Genomic DNA, 20,415 nt, shown 5'->3' with positions numbered 1-20,415 from the left:
CTTCTGTCTCGCGGTCAACAGTGTTCAAAATTTATTCGTTCGTGAAGATTACGTTTGCGTTTGCATGAATTACACAAAGCAATTTTCTCGAGAAACTCGGTTCTAAAAATTGTTATAAAATTATAACTGTTCAGTTAACGGCAGTTTACTGATTAGCCATCGCAGACAATTGCGATCAGCAGTTAATAATTGCCAAGTACAGTAAGTGACTGAAATAAAATACCATTTTTATTCAGTGCTAGTAGAGAAACGTGAGACGAAATACATTTTTATCAGACTTATCCAGTGTTTAAATTCAAGGTCACAGATCATCATTATTAAGGGACGTGACTTACAAAATTTAATTAAATTGCACAGAGGCACACGAGCCGTTAAGCCAACCCTGTGCTGAAAAACGTAGCAATGAGTAATGGACAAATTTAAAAAATAAAAATTGCAAACTGCATTTTTAGGCCAAGTGTTGTTATGTAACTGTCGCGAGCAAAAAAATTCTGGTCATCAATGTCATTTCAAAATTTGGTTAGATTGTTACAAATTAAAACATTTTCCCTGCCTGATTATATGTACAGGGTTATTCTAAATGATTTTAGTCGAAGAAGGCCATGCCCATGTTATTACGTTTTTGCCGCTTTCATGTGAACTGTCAGTTGTGTCGCTGTCACTGTCATTTTTTAGGTAAAAAGTGCGGTGATGAGGATTTTATTAATTTTTGTTAAATTAACGATTGAATCCAGAAATATTGAGTTGTTCTACAATCAATTTTAAAAATAGTGAGTTGTTTTGCACCCAATTTTACACATCATTTTGATGATTTTTTTATGTGGAGCGGCAACCATAAATTTTACATTCAGTTTTCACGCCTACTTCGACTACAATCATTTAGTTAGAATAACCCTGTATATGTTCATGTTAACAAAGTGTCAAAAAAATTTGAATTGTTAAAAAAAATGACAATTAATGTCATACAACATGATGATAGGTTATGATATTTACGACCGTTTTACAGTGGAGCATTTTCCCTTGCGTCAAAGCATGATTTTAAGGAACAGTTTTTTTGCTCGCGAGAGTGGATGCATCCAGATTCTTGATTTTGGAAAACTTAATTTTAAAATTTCAAAACTTAAAATCCAAATGTTGGCCTTATCTTCTAAAAAATGATGCGTCTGTCAAATTTTCAATACCTAGGATTTTGTACCATTGTTTTGCGGACTATAATTAGCAGATTAACTGTTGATGCCCTCTGAATCTTGGTTCTTGGTGCTTTATGGGCCGTAATTGTCGGTGACTAATTTTAACTCAGCTTTTCGTCTCGAAATAGCTTTCTGGCATTTGATTCATTGTTCATTTCTCATTTTCGCAAATAATCCACGTGGACTATTTTAGGGCCCCCATCGACTTTTCGAAAAAATCACACGTTTCCCAGAAAGCGACATCCCAAACGTCGACGATGCGACCATTATTTGATCTGTTGGATATCTGTGGTATTTGCTGTGAAAATATTTTTTTTCTTATCACGAAGGTGGATTTACGAAATGGTTGTTCGGACCAAAACAATGAAAGTAAAAAATGTTTGGACGGTGATAACGTCGGGCGGTGCGTGTGGAACGGGAATTTTTTTTATATAAATGAGAATTATTATTTTTATCCAGGATGGGTGCATAGGCAACCGCTGGTGTGCTAACCAGGGATTACCTTAGATCTCGGCAAACTTTGCAGCAGTTGTTGATTGTAGTTGGCTGTGACAACTTTGTAACAAGTGATAAACGCATCGAGGCGGCGACGCTCAACTTCGGTCCAGTAAGTGTTCAATTGTTTGCAGATTGGCGCAATTTACGAAAATAATTTAGCTTTTTCGGAAAAATTTTATTTTTTCTTCATAGATTTTTTTTGTAGTTTTCTGGTGGTCGTGCACGCTGCCTGACCCGCCTGATTGCATGTCCAAATATTACAAAAGAATTTTTTTGTTGACAAACGTCATTTGATACATTATCGACATTATTGTTGTAGAAAAATACCAACGTAACCGACTAACGGATGTATTATTTGTCTCGCCTTTATGAATTTATTCAGTTTTATCTCATTTCACAATGTTTGTTTATATTAACACTATGCAAATTATTACAAAACACACGACTTAAGGCTGGTCCATTTGCATAATTAATTCGACACATTTGTAGTTAATTTGACAAGTGTGTACCATCAATTCCATCTAAACGAGTCGTTATCGAGCCAGAAAAATATTTATCTATCGAGAGTTAAGGCCGTTCGACTACTTAAAAAATAAATAAGAGGAAATTGATTGTAACACGAGTACCAGTCGTCTAAAAATAAATTTCGATCAATTGCCTATTGGAGGTAGGTACTACGGACCTTGCCAATTTGGTTCTTACCTCGTTGTAAATCTAAATTTACCTTGGTCGAGTACTTAGTCATTTTTAATATTAGAGTGCGATTCGGTTTTCGAAAAATGTGACAGATGGGAGCAAAAAAACTTGGTTAAATTCGAAACCAGTCGGACAACTCCCGAAAAAATGACCTTAGCTGTGGAAATACTGCTCCGGTCGTAATTCATCCAGTCGGCGTGGCGTTTCCCAAATGTCACCACGGATTTTTGCAAATTTCATTGCCAACTGGGACGTTAAAAAATGAGAAAATCTCAAAACCTCGATTGTTTCCACATTGCTGCGATTAATACTTATTTATAGAAAGAGCGCGCCGTAAAATATTTGTGTCATTAACATCCGATATTCACTGATTAAATTTATTTTTCTTGCAATTATTATTACCAGTTAAATGCGTCGCGTTTTTATAACGCGTGAGGGGGAGTTCGGATGCATTTTTAAATCGTTCTCATGAATTTTTCTTTATTATTGTTCTCGAAATCGATTCAAAACATGACAACAGTTTAGACGATTAAATTTCGTTTGTTTTATCATCATCATCCAAGCAATCGTTCCGATACTAAATATATGTTTTTGTTTATGCATGTTTATGACGTTGGAGATGACTATAAAACCATCAAACAATTGTAGTGGCCGAGACTTATTTACGTAATGGATATAAAATGTCGATGTAAAAGTTTACGGCTTCGAACTCCATGAAATTTTTGAAAAATTTTACGGTGCCATCAAAGATTTTATGTCGATAGAATTTTGGTGAAGAGCCCATCAAAATTCAAAACAATTGAAAAGTGCCTATTGTCTTTTAAACAAAGATTTTTGTATTGTTCTAAATTTAATGTTGACATTTTGTTTTCAAAAATATAGTTCAATTACTGTGAGTGAAAAGTTCATTCAAACTTTTTAGTAACTATTAAGTGTTAAAGTTACAATAATTGTGATCGGTTATCAAAGATGAGGTGCACCACATCCGTTCCCATTTCTTACAGTAAATTTTGTGGTATTTTGAAATACATAAAATATGTACACATACAGAAATAAATAATAATAAACGATTGCAGTAAACATGTGGAATATAAAGATGAAAAATTAACTTTAAATACACTTTTTCTTTTGGTTTTCCTCTTTTGCCAATTATTGTATTTCACTATGTCTCAAAACTATTTCCTATCTCTATTAAATGTCAAAGTGACGTAAAAAATAGTTTTGATAAACAGTGAAATACAATTGACAAACGAGAAAAACCAAAAGAATCATATAAATTAGTTAAAAATAAAATTTTGCTTGAAATAAAAAAATATATGTTTACTTTACAAAATTTTGTAAACATCACCCCAAATCTGCTATTGAAAGATTTAATTTACCACGCGAAAATGGTGGTAGGGGTTTTTCAAATCTAGAAATTCTACAACATAATCAAATTGCTTCACTAAAAAATTATTTTCTCAATAGAGCTCGTGATAACACTTTTTTTAATGCTTTGGTTTCAGCGGATAAAGGTTACACACCTTTAAATTTAAGCGATAAAATAATTTCAGATATTGTTGAGCCAAATATACCTGACACTATAGCAAATATAAAACAAAAGTCTTTACATGGGAGATATTTTAAAGAACTAGAACAACCAGAAATTAATATTCAAGCTTCTCATGCATGGCTTAAAAAATCAAATATTCATCCTGAGACTGAGGGTTTTATATTTGCAATACAAGATCGTGTTATAAATACAAGAAATTATAAAAAACACATATGCGGTTTACAATCGATCATTGATAAATGTAGGATTTGCGGAACTGAAGGGGAAACCATTGAACACATCATTTCTTCTTGCACCGTTTTGGCTCAAAGCGAATATAAAAAACGTCATGATATGATATATTCGCAAAAATTATACACATGAATTTAGCAGTTAAATTCAACTTATTAAAGGATACACAACCACATTATATTTATAAACCCGAAAGTTGTTTGGAAAATGACAATTACAAATTATATTTTGATCGTACTGTTTTAACCGACATTCATATTCAGCATAACAGACCAGACATTATTATTTTAAATAAACAACAAAAGCAAGCATATCTTTTAGATATAGCTGTTCCAAATTCACACAATATAACACAGACATATAATACAAAAATTAATAAATATTTAGAACTCTCCGTTGCTATGAGAAATCTTTGGTGTTTAGAAAAAATTTCGATTTTACCATTTATAATTTCAGCAACAGGAATAGTACCGCAATCTCTTTTTAAAAATTTAAAAATTTTGGATTTAGACAACAAATTGGTGGTTGAAATTCAAAAAGGTATATTATTATACTCATGTCACATCGTGAGGAAATTCCTTAACATTGACACAGAACATAAAACACAAAAAAGTCAAAATGTGGAGGCGAGACGCCGGTAATTATGTTGATAAGCACTGCACTATTACTTGATAGTATTATCCGTAATAGTGTATGTACTCCGGCAAAATTGCCGTGCCGCCGGGTGGAGGTGGGATACGAAGCTTATAAATTATAACAATTTTTTATAATTTTAGAAAATGAAACAAGGTATAAAGTATAGAAAAAAAATCTTGATTAGATTAACATATAATGTAAGCGTTTAGATAATTATAATAGAAAAATTTTGCAATTAGATTCAGAAAACACGTTCTAAGAAAGAACTACGCGTGAATTTTGGAAAACGTGTGCAGGCATCAGTAACTGAACTTTAACAACGATGGTCTGATTGTTTTGTAGAAAAGTGCAAGTAAATGTCTTGATGTGTATATGTTACGGTCAAAGACGATAATTCGGCCAATCGGCCAATAACGTTATTGGCCCGTCAATGACGATAATGGCCAGTCAAGTTGGACATTAACCATAATGACCGGCCAATAACGTTAATGTCCATGCAATTTGGGCAATGTTGATAATTCATAAGTTCATAACATAACATAATACCGTGTGAACAACAATTACTGATTGAGTTGGCAATAAATTCTGTTGACTTTTGGTGACTTTTATGTCTTGTTCCAACGAGAAAACCATTTTATTAATAAAAGAATACAAAAACCAAGACGTTTAAATATGAAATGTATACCAGCTGTCAATAGTGTCAATAAAACAAACCGAAATAGGTACAATCCACAGTCTTGAAAATTTCATGTAATTTTTTTTATTGCCAACTGAAACAGTTATTGTTGCTCAGCCTGTACAAGCGCGCTGCACAAAAAAATTTGCAATTCGAAGTACCATGGATCACTCTCATGCCACAACAAAAATGAATAATTTTGACTACTCTACCTATTATTTGAAAAATTAGTATTTTTCACTTTGTTTTGGTAGTTTTTTTAGTTTTTTTATTTATTTACGTTACCAAGTAAAATTTAATAAGTGTGAATAATATTTTTTCACATAGTACCTACTTCAACACATTTGATAAATAAAAAAACCTAAAGAAACAGTATATTGTATACATAGTTTCAATAATAATCATGTAACCTATATTAACATTCTCCAGCCGTTTTTGGCCATTATCATTAATGACCGGGCAATGATATTAACGTTAGAATAAAAATGACATTTTTAATAACATTGCCTATCCGCCACGGGCCATAACGTCAATATCCGGTCATTATCGATAATCGCCAGGAAAAATGGACATTCACGTCATTTTCCGGCCGTTATCGTCAATGTCCATTTATCGTCTTTGTCCGTAACATATACATACATATAAAAAAAAATAATATACCAACACAGAAATTTTATACACACTTCTGCAGTACGTAAGTAGAATTTCAAGAATGTTTTTCTATCAAATTTCTTAAAACTTTGAAGGGCATTTCTTAATAATCTAATTACTAATTTTATGGTGATATTACATTTTCACAGCTGCAGTCAGCACAATGTTCAAAGTGCAAGTGCGTTCTGACATGTTGAATTCTCTTATTATGCAAATCATTATTCTTAACAGAAAAATATTTGTTAGTTTATACCGAAATATGAAAAAGAAGAATTTTTAAATTTTGTGGTAAGTACCTACATAAAATACCTACTGAAATATTTTTCAGGAAAATGATGAAGGAATTTTTTTTTTAATTTTGTTGTTATTTCTTTAAATAACTAAAATTGTTTGTTAAATATTAAAACAAAATAACTTCGACTTTTGGAAGAATGTACGAGTTTACTTAAAATTTTAAAAATATTGCTTTTGCAAAATTAAATTATTTTCATTTTAATAAATACATATTTGGTATTTTTGGAAACTTTGTTTTTGAAAAAATATTCCAAAACAAAAATTAGTTAAGTATGTACGGTCGCTGGACAAATAAAACTGGGACACTTAAAATTTAATCTATGTAAATCAGACTTGAATTGTCAATATATTTGTCAGTTTCTATATACATAATACCAAAGTTAACCTATTTGTGATAAAGCCGTAATTAAACGATGGAAATTTGTAAATTTTGAATTATTATTTGTCCATCGACTGTACATATTTTTTTGTTAAAATTTAAAAATTTATCAAAGGTATTAATTAAGGCTTTTAAGTTTCTGTGTTCTGTACAATATAGAAAATGCTGCTATATATAAAAAAACACATTTTTTTTTTATATATAAAAAAACACAATTTTTTTATATTAATAGAAGTTTGCATTTCGTTTTGCAAAAACTATTGAACAATTTACTCTCAAGAATCTTTTAACTTTAGTTTCCAACAGTTTAATGTGGAAATTAAAATTCATTCATAAACCTTGTTCAAATTCATTTTTGAAAGAAAAAAATGAAATGTTGCACAGAACTTTTCAAAACATTGTAGGTACTATTGCGAGCAAAAAAAGTGAAACATCAAAGTCTTTGAATTTGATGCTTCACTTTTTTTGCTCGCCGCTGTACATATGTATCTGATTTTTTGCAACTGGCCCACTCATGCCAAAAAGAGCCCTATTTACACCCGAACGAGTTGAATACAATGTTTTTTTGTTCGACGAGCCCTTTAAAGGCGCTAAATCGCTTAAATTCTTTAAAATTAGCTTGACATTTCGTTTTGACAAGTTGTGACATTTATCAAAATCCACAGGATAAAATTCTTAAATTCTGACAGTGTCGAACAAAAAAGATCCTAGCGTCTAGGCTGCGTTGTAGATGTGACTTATTTGAACTAATCTTATCAGTCACATCGGGTGTTTATTTAAATTTATCCTCAAAGTTGGAGTTGAAGATTCGATTGTGAGCGCACCACTCGTTCGTCAGTCTGCAGAGTAAAAACACAAGCAACGCAAAAACTGAGGTTAGATTTAAACAGCTGATGGGTGATCCTTGATCCGTGGTGCGTTCACAATCGACTCTTAAACGCCTACTTTGAGGATTTAAATGAACATCGATATATAGCTTTATAGAGCTAGTATCACTTCATTCAAAGATTAAACAATTCAGAAATCAATATTGTCGTAGTTGTTAATGTTGTTATACACATTGATGAACAGTCAATAAACACAATCTGTGGCGCCCATGACGTCATCACTTCACATTTAAAAAAAATTATTTTAGTAACGTATTCAATCAGCACGACATTACCACTTGAAATATATCAAAATTAAATTAATTTGCCAAAGGCTCTAAAACAAAAATTGCCATAAATAAAATTGCCCTAGTAACAAACTGTTTGATGTCTTTCAAACGATCATCCTCATATTTCACGGTTCTCTCCATAACTAAAAATTTACGACGACATTTATATTTTGCGATATTTGAAATTTAGTACACATCTGATGATACACTGATGTGGACGTTTTTGCCCCCAAAAAACAAAAACACGTAGGACTACTTTAAAGACTTAATAATACGGCAATAAATTTAAACCTGTTCGTTTAATTTAATTAAAGTTCCCCTTATCAAGTAAATTAAAACTTATGACCTCTGCTGTAGTGACTGTTTTATGTAACCTATTAATTATTTTTAGAATTATTAAATTTGTAATTGTCCATTCATCAAACTTGTTCGTTTTGCTACTTAATGTCATTAAATGGGTCATTTGAAGTTATTTTAACGACGATAATTTCACAGTTATCGCCACCCTGACCTACCTTTAACAGCTCGCTAATACAGAGTCAGACATACTAAATTCCTGCAGTGAGAGTCGCCGCTTGTCTGTACGTTTCATCGTGAAACGAACTGTACACTGGATTTTTTTGTCGCGAGATCGATGGCTGCTCAATCAGCCCAATCAAATTTTTAATTCGTTGTCAGACTGCATTTGTGTGCGTCTGTCGTTCCTAATCTCTGTAATGATGGTCATCGGGAAAGGTTAACAAGCGCATCCATTAAGCAGCTTCGGAAATTTGGCTCGAATTGAGCTATTGTTGACATTTGTAGCTATTGGAACAGCCTTGGGCCGGCCTTGATGTCTATAAAATCTGCACTGGACGTAATCAAACAGATCGTAGAATTTTTCAACAGAAAAAATCCTCGTTTTTATCGCTCTATTTTTAAGCATCACTTTGTTATTTTTAAAGATGGGGCTATAAATTACACCGTAGGATTCGCATAAGCATCTTCAATTCAACATGTTTATTTTGGACGTGCGCGAATCTTGTTTTCATTTCACCCACATTTTTTTACCTTCTTAAAATATTTACGGTGGATGCACTTGATGTGTCGGACTGGCGTTTATTTTTTTGCAGTTTGCAGAAATGATTCGTTCACGTCTTTAAATAAATTTGTTGGAAAAAAAACATACATTGTTAGCATCGTGAGGAAAATAACTTATGATTTATCGCGCATTAATTGGATGCTGGTAGCTGAAGAACGTCTTGATCATCAATCATCGGGCGGCGGTAACACAGTGACGGTACTATCGCCTCACAATCACATTAGTGAAAAATAAAGAAAAACAGGTTGAGGAGTAATTGGAATTTGTTAAATTGTAATCGGGAAATTGCGAGTGCGTGAGTGAGTGCAAGGCTTGCCAGGTGAGTAGTTTCTGAATAAAAATAATTCTGAACTCATTTCAAAAATACGACAAAGTGGTACTTGTGTACGTACGCCTGTTAATTTTATATTTTGTGTTTCGAAACAATTTCATCGCTAAAATTAAATTCGAGTGTCAGGTCTTTAAATCTTGAATGATTTTTGCTTTGGTGTCCATTTTGATATTAAAATGGGCTTCATAATTCGCAATAAATTAATTTTATACGTATTATTATTTTAAATGGATCTTGTGATGAATTTTATTAACAAGAAACTACACTGTTTTATTTAATTCTTTTTTTTTATTTTCAATTTTATCCATAATTATTTATACCCAAAATAAAATATGTAATTGACGTCACTTTAAAAAAAATGTGTCTAAATACATATACATTTTTTTTTGGATGCATCGATATTTGTCAAAATTAAAGCAAATTTAAATTAATTATAATTTTTTTTAAATGTTTTGTTCTAAAAACTTCAAAAAGGTTATAAAAAAATACGTCTGTTGAAAAGTAAAAGTAAAATTTTTATTTTTAAACTAATTATTAGTTTTTTAAACATTGCCGCTGAAATGGCTTGCAAACGCAAACATAGCAAATATAGTTCAATCATTTCGTCAAACTACGTGTTTAAAGGTTTAGCATTTGAAACCTTAGGCCCTTGGTGCAAAGAAGCCATCGATTTCATTAATGTCATCGGAAACCGACTTATCGCGGAATCAGGCGATTCAAAATCAAAGAAATTCCTTTTCGAGAGGATTTCCCTTGCCATTCAACGTGGAAACGCTGCAAGCATTCGGGGCACTTTTCCAGATTCCGCAATATTATCGGAAATTTTTGTATTATAAAACAAAAATGTTTTGTAATTATGTTATTAATATAAGCTCTTTTTAAACATTGTATTTTAATAGTATGTTATACACCAAGGTGGAGAAGTTCATGATTATAGCCAGAGCGCCCAGATTCGACCCCGAGGCGTGCCGAGGGATGTAAGGAGCGAAGGGACTTCTCCACCTTGGTGTATAACATACTGTTTTGTTTTTGTTTATTAAAATCGGACAATAAATAACGGAGCTACGGCTTACGGCGTTTTTTAGGAAACAGTCTGTATAATAATAATAATAATAATATGTCATATCGTGAGGAAATTCCTTAACATTGACACAGAACATAAAACACAAAAAAGTCAAAATGTGGAGGCGAGACGCCGGTAATTATGTTGATAAGCACTGCACTATTACTTGATAGTATTATCCGTAATAGTGATGTACTCCAGTACTCGCCGGGTGGAGGTGGGATACGAAAAATAATATGTACTTTATTTAACATTATGCCATCCTAATACAGAAAATAAATAAAATTCTGCTATAGATATATGTACAAACTATACAGAAAAAAAATTTCGTAAATAAATAGATATCCCAAAGAGAAAAAAAAAACAAACAAACGTAATATGCATTCACAAAAACCTAAATATAAATCCTGTATTCTTTTCTTTTATAAAATTGTACATACTTATGATGAAATTTTTTGTAGAATCTTAAACAAAATTTAAAGTTAAAACTTTGATATGAGTCACCTTTTGACTTTAGTTTACTAAATTTTGACTTTACGCTTGTATCATTCAATTCAATGTTTTTCTAAAATTTAATTTATAAAATTAAATGAGTGTGATCTGTAAAAAGAATGTACCTAATCTGAATTAGATAATTGGAAGAGATTGGAGATTGCGAGTTTTTGATTATGATTTTTAAAATTTCTCCTTTTAGATTTATGTATTTTTACCCAATTCTTAATTTTGAAAATTTTATTTTTAGTCGTCGCATTTTTATAAATTATATTTTATACATTATTTATAAATTGATTTTTTTATAAGTATTCTTTTCTGTAAACTCTAAGATTACATAATTAAAGAAATGTTGTTTTCAAAAATTTGCAAAATATCTTTTTTAAAAACGAAAGTAAAACTCTTACGTCGAAGAAGAAAATTTTAACCTTTACGTTGGTCTCGCTCTGTGCCAGAACCTCATTAATAAATCTCATCTTGCACCTGTTTTCTCCCAAATCGCAATCTTTCCTCTCGATTTTTTCCCAGTTGTCCTCACCTTTTGAAAAACGTTCAGCATTCCTCGCTCCTGTTGTTTACATAATCGAACACGTGTTTTTGACACTGTAATTCGTTAGGAATTCAAGAAATAATTAACGATGCACACCTGAAGGTGGGTGTGGGTGCCGTCAAAACACGGTGACAGCCAATGCCAAGAGCTTCCAATTTATCAAGCTCTCGGTTTACCATTGCATCGATAACGTCCAAGATAAACTGCATTGTCCTATTTTTGCCAACTCAAAAATAAACACAGCGACAGGCTTCATATTGCAATTACTCCGGATTTATGCGACTGCTGGCGTATTTTTATCGCGAAACCATTACACAAGTTCAAAGACACTCCAAGAAATCTATATCGGCGGGGCTCGGTGGCGACTTCTTCGTTGGAAAAGATGCGGACGGCGCGGAGGCCTCGTTCTCTAAAGCCGACGAAATCGGCCTTGATGTCGGACGTTTTACTTAATACTTCGTAGATCGGATCACACCTATCTCGAGGGATTTGCATATCGAATTAGGTCAGAGTGGAAATATTCCGATCGTAATGCGGTTTTAAGCCATAAAGACGATTTATTGAGATAATGGAGCGAAGTGGATCGGGTGTCAAAATGTGGCCAAATTAACATAACGAAAATTTCTGAAGGATAAATTCATGTATTTTAATAATTCTCTAATAAGTGGCATTTCAGCTATTTACAGCTGTAAAAAATACGCAACAATTACTCTCAAAAATGACATCATTTTACAACACATTGTCACCACGCTAAACGACTCAATTAAAGATTCTGGTTTTATTACATTTTAACGAAATACTTTTGATTTGATGTGACTTGGCATTTTTTTTTATTGAAATTAATAGCCGCGTCGATTATTACTTAATCAATCGAACTCTCGACAATCTTTTTTTGAAAATTGTAGGACAAGTCGGTTATATACTTTTTTTTAACCATGGAGGCCATTTGCGCTATAAAAGGAATTTTTCGATTAGAGAGTCTGGCGCCACTGGTTTCTATTTATTTACTTTCACTAGATTAATCCGAAGCTTAGTAATGGTGCATTTATTGTAAAAAAGTATTATCCTGGTGTCTATCGAGCCTGAAGAAGACATCGTTTCGTCCTGATTTCTCCGCGCCTGGATTCCTTTCGCTGAAATTCTAGTCTGCAATGAATCTCTTATAAATAATAGCACCAGATAACACTTTTTCTGTTTTATTTTCACTACAAACGCAACGATCTGTTCCTTGTCAAATTTAAACAGCTGGATATCATCCATTTGTACAATATTCACAAGACATGAACCGGTGGTTTTAGTTTTCTACATACAGGATGTGTCAGTTATTTTTTTTAAGTTGCAATTTTCTTTCAAACATTTTAAGTGATTTTTCACAAAAAAAAGGATTACACACTAAATGGACGTGCACATTTTTGGTTCTCATTTATCTTTCATTTTATTTTTAGAATGAAATATTTATCGTGTTAAAGAAGAAATCACTGTAAAAATTTGAAACAGTAAAATGCTTACAATAATAATGAAGTAAATATTTAGTTTTTGGATTGGAATTTTTTCTTAACTACATATTTTGAATTATTTTTTAAAAAAACTGTTTACAGGTTTACGTACGTTTACGTTTGTAAAGTCGGATTATGGAATTCTACAGAACGTAATTAAAATTATGTAAACGTGTTTTTAAAGTGTTTTAGTGTCAAGATTAACATTATTTATTGGTAATTAAAAAAATAAAATTAATTTTAAAACTTTAATTTATGGTTTGTAATGTTTTTATTTTGATTTAATTTATTTATTGGGGTAAATTTATATTTTTTTAATCTTTCATTCTAAATTCTTTTTTGCCTTGAAAATATTAGAGTAAATAGTTGTCTTTGGAAACATAACGTCGTTTACAAAGGAAAAATAAAAGTAAACATTTTAGGTGACAACTAAAAAGAATTAATTATTAAAAAAGATATGTTGACACAATTAGAGAAAAAAGATAATTATGTACATTGTCTGAAAAACAAAGTTAAGCTTCTCCGTGAAAATTTGCTTGATTTTTTTTTAAACATTTCTGAGTGTTTAATCGTTTCAACTAAACAGGCACTCGGCTTCGCTTCGTGCCTGAAACCTAGTTGTCGCGATATAAAATACACCGCACTCTAATGTAAATAACTATTAAACGTTTTCTTTAATTTCCTTTTTTTACAGTATTGTGTTGTAAAACTAAAAAACAACATCCAACAAGATTAAAGCTAAAGCTTCTAACATTATTGAATTTGATGGAACCGATTGAGCATCAGAAATACTTTTAAAAAAGAAAATCTTATGAAATTTACTCACTTATCCTTACTTATTCTTATTTAACCATTTTGCACTTTTCTAACATCTTCACCGTTTTGTTTAGCCTTTAAGTCCATATTTGTGATTTTTTAAACTTTTTACCTTTTTGGAAAATATCATCAAAGTCACTTTAATGTTTACAATATCTACTTTTGTTGTTATAACTTCATTAGGAATATTTCTTTACACAATTAATCTATCCATCATGTTTCACAGGATTATTTTTTCAGATGGCACTCACAAATTGGACACGCGGCCTTGTCGCTATTACCATAATAGCCGTGGGGTCCGCCCTCATGGACGACTACTTCGATCTCCCCGGCCCTTACTGCCGCCAACGTGGATGCTGCCCCGGTAGACAAGACGACTGTTCCGTTCCAATTTTAGGTAAGTCCCTGTCCAAAACAGCTAAGTGCTCACACATCCAAGGCCAAGCTTTCAACCTTTCAAGGCACTTGGCACAAAGTCCCGTTAAAATTACAGGCAATAACGAAGTCCCTTTTGTCAATAAAGGTACCTTGTGTTATTGTGACGATTTTTGCAATCGCACAAGAAACGAGGATTGTTGTCCCGATTTCTGGTCGCACTGTCGAGGAGTCACGCCACCGCCGATAGCGGCTCCCATTATAGGGTGCACCTACGAGGGTACTGTCTATCCGATTGGCAAACAGTTGAAGAAAAATTGTAACGTTTGGTGAGTAGAGCTGATTAAGGGGTTGCGTCGTTACAAGGTGTTTTCTAGCAAATGCGAACGGGTGGGTATGTCGGGAGATATGCTCTGCGAGCAGCACAGGTGTATTATAGAGCCCACGATTACTGATGCCATCAACAGTGACCCCAGCAATGGTTGGACCGCTTCCAATTACTCCGAGTTCTGGGGTAGGACGCTCGAAGAAGGCATTAAACTCAGGTGAACAAATAATCTATTAGATTTTTCTATTTTTCGATTACATATTCCAAAAGTCTTTATAACTTTTCCAAATATTTTTGGTGGTTCCATTAATGTATTTTGAATTTAATTTGTAGTCCTACTGCCTCTGGTCTATTATTGTATTCAAGTTGGAATCGTTTATGGCTATCTATTAAAGCACTCGTGGTTTAATAGATCTCTAAGAATTTTTTAATCAATATTTCAGTGTACATATTATTGTCATTTACACTAAAAAACTTCTAATACTAACATTCAAACTCTACTTTTTAACATCTATTGCAGATCTAGTTGCATCCGTTACCTTGAATTACCAATTACATAATATGAAATTCCCTAGAATTTGAAAATTGATTTTTTTTATTTAAAAATTAAAACAAGGGTGCAAATTCTAAAAAATAACATAAAAAAAACTCGTTTTATAAGGGCATTGGCGCACTCGTCCCATAGAAAACTCCTCTACGACTCGTTTTCTACACCTGGGACTCGTGCATCACCCTTATAAAACTTGTTCTTTAATATACTATTTTCAAACAATTTTTTTGTAACAGCATTTCTATATAACATTTTTTTGGTTAAATTGGATACAGCAACAACATTGCATAGTACTACTGTAGTACTCTTTTACAAATTTTTTTTTTTTTTTAAATCAGTTTTTGCTAGAATCCATTAAAAATAATTTGTTTTTATACTTATGGATGGCATAAAAATTCCAAGACGTGAAATCTAGCGAACATTTGAACGTTCTTTCATACAAAAAAAAATTGCATTTGAATGATTTTGGTGAGCCTCTCCAAACGTGACTGCAAGTCTGCATGCTTTGCCAACTTAGTCATCTTCTTGTTTTGTAATCATGCAGATGCTATGCAAGAAGTGTTTCTTATTGTGAGACGTGAGATAAAAACTTTAGAAATTTATGTGACAGATCCGTCGCCCTAAATAAAAGTTACTTGTGCAAGCTTTTAAACGACAATAATAATTGTCATCACTTTGTTTGTGATGTTCTGTTGTTTCTGCAGACATTTTGCCAAACATGTGGCGTAACCGGTATATTAATTAACTCCTTGGCTGTTATTATAATTAAATTGTTGTTGTTGTTCGAGTAATCAGCTCTTTGTTTAACTTCGCTTAAGGTTGGGCACCCTCCAGCCCCAGCGCTTCGTAATGAAAATGACCCCCGTCCGTCACACCTACGACCCCCAGAGTTTCCCCCGCGAGTTCGAATCCGAAATGAAGTGGCCCCGATGGATATCCGGCATCCAAGACCAAGGCTGGTGCGGTTCCTCTTGGGCCATCTCCACCGCGGCCGTGGCCTCGGACAGGTAACACCCTCATCTCCAACTCCCATTTCATAACAGAGCGATTCCAGATTCGCCATCTTGTCGAAAGGCCGCGAGCAGATAATGTTGAGCGCCCAACACTTGGTCTCTTGCGACATCAGAGGACAGCAGAGTTGCAACGGGGGCTACTTAGACAGGGCTTGGTCGTACATTCGCAAATTCGGGCTTGTGGACGAGCAATGCTTTCCATACACGGCCAGCAATGAAAAGTGTAAAGTGCTGAGGAAGGGCGGTCTGGCTGAAGCCAAATGCAAACTTCCCGAGCTTGTGGACAGAAAGTCGAAGTACAAGGTAGCTCCGGCGTACAGGATCGGAAACGAAACCGACATTATGCACGACATTATGACATCCGGACCCGTTCAAGGTAAAAAACTTGAAGTGAAATATTGTGCGAAGATCCGACTCGAAGGACCAAATTCAATAATACGTTTTCTCTCGTTTCCAGATTAAATGAAAATATTTTTAACGTAAAATTGATCGATTTTTTTTCAGCCACCATGAAAGTATACCACGACTTCTTCACCTACAAGACCGGCATCTACAAGCACTCCCCTCTGTCATCCGCCGACCGCACCGGCTACCACTCCGTCAGAATCGTCGGCTGGGGCGAGGAGTACACCTCTCAAGGAGTCAAAAAATACTGGGTGAGACTTTACTACACTAAAACATAATTTTTTACCACATATGCTTTTCGAATTAATCAAAACAATAGGTACTCACCGACTCTACACAGTCCCTTAACTTTATTAATCACCAAGAAACTGGGTGCACATGTTTCTAAACATCGCAATTTACTTCTTTCGTTTTACACAACTTTGGTTGATCATCTTGTGGGTCACCCATCTTTGAGAAACAGTTGCTTTAACTTTTTTTTTTGGTTTTCCGTAACCGTTTTATCGATATAATCTCGAACACGATGTCCAAGGTGAAATTTTTCCATTAAACATTAAAGAAAACAGCGTTTTGGTGTTGTTTCTACTATTTCTGCATTTAATCCAAACGATCGAGTTGTTGAGCTTGTTTGCAGATTTAATAGGTTGTACTTGCGAGAATCACCTATATGGGATTCTGGTATCGGAGGTGCTTCTTGCAGGTTTTTATGCTAATTTTCTCTTATGCTTGCGCGAGGAGGGGGCCGTGCTGATTTTCTTTTATCGTTCCGCAAGGGCCCTGCTGATCTTCTCTCTTCCTTGTGCATGGGGCATCCTTCCACAGAAGTTCTGCTGATATCTCTTCCTTGCACAAGGGCCACTTTACCTAACTCAGTCAAACTAACGTTAGGTCTACTCTGTTTATTGCTAAACTTTTTTACTTTTTTTCCTGGAAGAACATGTACAGCCAACACAGACTGACCTGACCTGACCTGTTCTATCCTGCCCTGCCCTGGCGCGAGCCTGACCATTGCAGTTTTTTCTATTTCCTACTCAACCACCACCCCTATTTTTTTTTTGCAAAAATCGATTTATAAAATTTTTCCCATTAAAAATTTGTTGGTGTAACTGTTCGATTGCAGAAAGTGGCGAACAGCTGGGGCCGACTTTGGGGAGACAACGGCTACTTCAAAATCGCCAGAGGGACCAACGAGTGCGAAATCGAGTCGTTCGTTTTGGGTACTTGGCCCGAAATCGAGAACAAACTCCTTCTGAACAACGAAATCAGACGGATCCGCTACCCGAAATAGAAAATTCACCAGTTTTTGCGCCGTAGCAAATGCACTTGGATCCGAAAATTTGCCATTTTACTTCGTAACTGCCATGTTATGTGTTCTGACCAAATCTGCATATTGTTGTTAAAATTATGTCTCGTATGTTAATATTTATTGTAATTTATTTGGTGACGGTGAACTGTTCGGAGGATTGCCCAGGCGTAAACAATCATAAAAATGAATGTGAAGACATTCTAATTTATGGATTTTTTAATGACGCATCATCATGAATGGAGGATCACCGTCACTTCTGACATTACATTATTTACGTGTGAATACTAATGATATTGAATGTCTGTAGATGTACCAGTTGTAGCAACAATAAGTAATACCGTTCTCATGTGCTGATATAAATTCATAATATATTTTTATATGTTTAAACGATTAGAATTTTAACAAATATGATGAGTGTTTTCTTTTGATGCCCTTTTCAATGCGTTAAGTAAAGACAATAAAGCAAAACAAATAATTGTTGTATTTTAAATGTCATGGTTGGTTTTGTGTCGCAAATCACAAGTTCGAGGATAGCGGTGTAATGTTCAAAAATATGAGTTGCTGCAAGCATAAATGATAATTAGGTAGTTTTAGAAAGCTTACACAGTGTGGTAAATAAGAGATTTCTAGATTAAAAGTCACGTTAATATTGAAGGGTTTTATCAACAATGCAGACGTGCACCTAAAATAATGTTATATGTACTTATTAGGGTTGTAATTATTGGTTCTTATTAATAATTTTTTAACAGGAGCTGGATTTACCGTCAAGAAATAAACTAGGCAAAAATGAATAGGGAATTGCACAATATTTCTTGGAAAGCAAAATAATTCCCCCAATCCTCCCATGTACCTATTCTTAAACACTAGATACATTTTAAATGTTACAGGTACTTGAAACATTACATTTGATGTGTATATATTTATATTTCTAGCACATTTCATTACAAATTTTAAACTGTATTCATAAAAAATTCAAAAATGGAAAAATTCCCTATTCATTTTTGCTTAGTTTATATGCTTCATATTAATAAACACTTCAAAACTTCCAATGCATAAATGCAACGTCAAAATTTCGCTCGCTGTTTGAAATAAATTACTAACGAGATAGATCGCTGAAGACACTACAAACAATACAGGAGGTCCGATTATTAAAAAAATGCGACAGTGGTATAGCTGTTTTCAATTAAAAAAAAATACTTACATGTCAAACACTAAATACTAGCAATTATGGATCCTCCTTAATGTATTCAAAAGAATATTCTGCAATATGTAGGAAAATGGTAACAAATTTGGTTCATATCTGTATAAAAAAAACTGTTAGATGGGCTCATCACATGTGAAGTGCTTTTCATATCTGATCAAGTGATCACACTAATAAAAATTTATTATTTTTTTCCACAAAAACACTCGTTTTTGACAAACAAACGTGGATATTCAACCTCCTGCTTATAACATCTACGAGTAGGTAGGTATAACATTCTTTGGCACAACTAGCGTTTCAAACGAAAATCCTTTCCTAAAAGATATCTAGGTGCTAATCTATTGCCACAGATGTAAACACATTTTTTACATAACAATTGTTTTCATAATGGGAAACAATTTATTATCCTGTTAGTTGCTACTTCCAACTTTTTGTTAGCGTCACAATCGTGAGCTATCTGATTAAATATAAAAATTTCTTCTGTCATTCTTTGTGGTTTATTAATTTCTTTTGTCCTGTAGCACATCATTTTCTAAACTGAAAACTGGTACCTTACCCTCTACGTACCTTACGTAACATTTTTTTAAAGAAAATGACAATTTTTATTTCAAAACTTTAATTTAATTTTTAAGGTTCTTTTTCTATGGGTTTAGTTAATATCGAAGGTTTATTTTAATAGACCAAACAATTAGGAGATTTGCGGCAGAGAATTCGCTGCACTTTTTAAAAGCAAAGTTCGAGAATTTTTCTCAGAAATTAAAACTTACAGTTTTATCGAATTTATTTCGAACTTTACGAACGCATTGTATATTCAGTAGTTATAATACCACGAGTGGACAAAGATTGTCGAATATTTTTGTGATGGTATCACGAATGGTCATTTGCTTTATGAACACCATGAGTGCGTAGCACGAATGGTGTTCGAAAGCGTAATGACCATGAGTGATACCATCGGAAAAATATCCTACTATCTTTGACTACAAGTTGTATTCAACAGACTATTCAGTGAACCAAATCAATGTTTAAAATAAAAAATTTCAAAGCTAGTTCGCAAATCTGCGTTACACATGATTTCATTGTTCATTGTTCCTAAGAAAGTAATGATTTCCTTAAATAATAATCAAGGTTTGTTTAAAATATTCACCTCGACCACTAGTGGAATACTCATTAGTTATATACATACCTAGTGCGCCCCAAATACCAGATTGTATGTGGCGTATACGAGGGATATAAGGACTATTGCCCGAAGAAAATTTCACATGAAGATAAGCAGTTATTTAAAAACTGAATCATGAACATTACCAAGAAAAATTTTGGATTATTTATTAATTTTTCACTTTTTGAGTATTGCTCCAGTGCAATATTCAGTTATAATACCACGAGTAGTCAAAGATTGTCGAATATTTTTGTGGTGGTATCATGAATGGTCATTTGCTTTATGTACACCAT

The 20,415-nt window shown here is 33.3% G+C and overlaps 1 protein-coding gene and 1 long non-coding RNA gene across 5 annotated transcripts; one reads left to right on the top strand and one right to left on the bottom strand.

The window, feature by feature from the left end:
* Positions 1–1,649: 1,649 nt before the first annotated feature.
* Positions 1,650–18,173, top strand: Swim (Secreted Wg-interacting molecule). Of its 4 annotated transcripts, none has more exons than XM_069037864.1 (8): positions 1,650–1,797; positions 14,029–14,185; positions 14,312–14,492; positions 14,541–14,708; positions 15,860–16,048; positions 16,096–16,430; positions 16,559–16,710; positions 17,580–18,173. In XM_069037864.1, exons 2-8 carry the CDS (start codon positions 14,029–14,031, stop codon positions 17,745–17,747), a joined length of 1,350 nt encoding a protein of 449 aa, XP_068893965.1. In that variant the 5' UTR covers positions 1,650–1,797; the 3' UTR covers positions 17,748–18,173. The 4 variants fall into 4 exon arrangements, with proteins under 4 accessions (XP_068893965.1, XP_068893961.1, XP_068893964.1 ...); XM_069037860.1 differs by having other exon boundaries at positions 14,282–14,492; XM_069037863.1 differs by having other exon boundaries at positions 1,670–1,797; positions 14,015–14,185; positions 14,282–14,492.
* LOC138123245 (uncharacterized) lies at positions 17,853–18,669 on the bottom strand. Its single transcript, XR_011156748.1, has 2 exons — positions 18,408–18,669; positions 17,853–18,326 (listed from the first exon to the last, which is right to left on the bottom strand). It is a non-coding gene; the product is annotated as an uncharacterized lncRNA (long non-coding RNA).
* Positions 18,670–20,415: the final 1,746 nt, after the last annotated feature.

Source organism: Tenebrio molitor, chromosome 2 (assembly GCF_963966145.1).
Source record: "Tenebrio molitor chromosome 2, icTenMoli1.1, whole genome shotgun sequence".
Lineage (NCBI taxonomy): Eukaryota > Metazoa > Arthropoda > Insecta > Coleoptera > Tenebrionidae > Tenebrio > Tenebrio molitor.
This window is presented reverse-complemented; position numbering and strand designations above follow the sequence as displayed.

Coding starts and splice junctions, on each gene's coding strand:
- Swim (XM_069037860.1), top strand. CDS start 14,029: ATGGCACTCACAAATTGGACACGCGGCCTTGTCGCTATTACCATAATA. Junction 14,493..14,540: donor AAGAAAAATTGTAACGTTTG/GTGAGTAGAGCT, acceptor GGTGTTTTCTAG/CAAATGCGAACGGGTGGGTA. Junction 16,049..16,095: donor GCGGCCGTGGCCTCGGACAG/GTAACACCCTCA, acceptor GAGCGATTCCAG/ATTCGCCATCTTGTCGAAAG.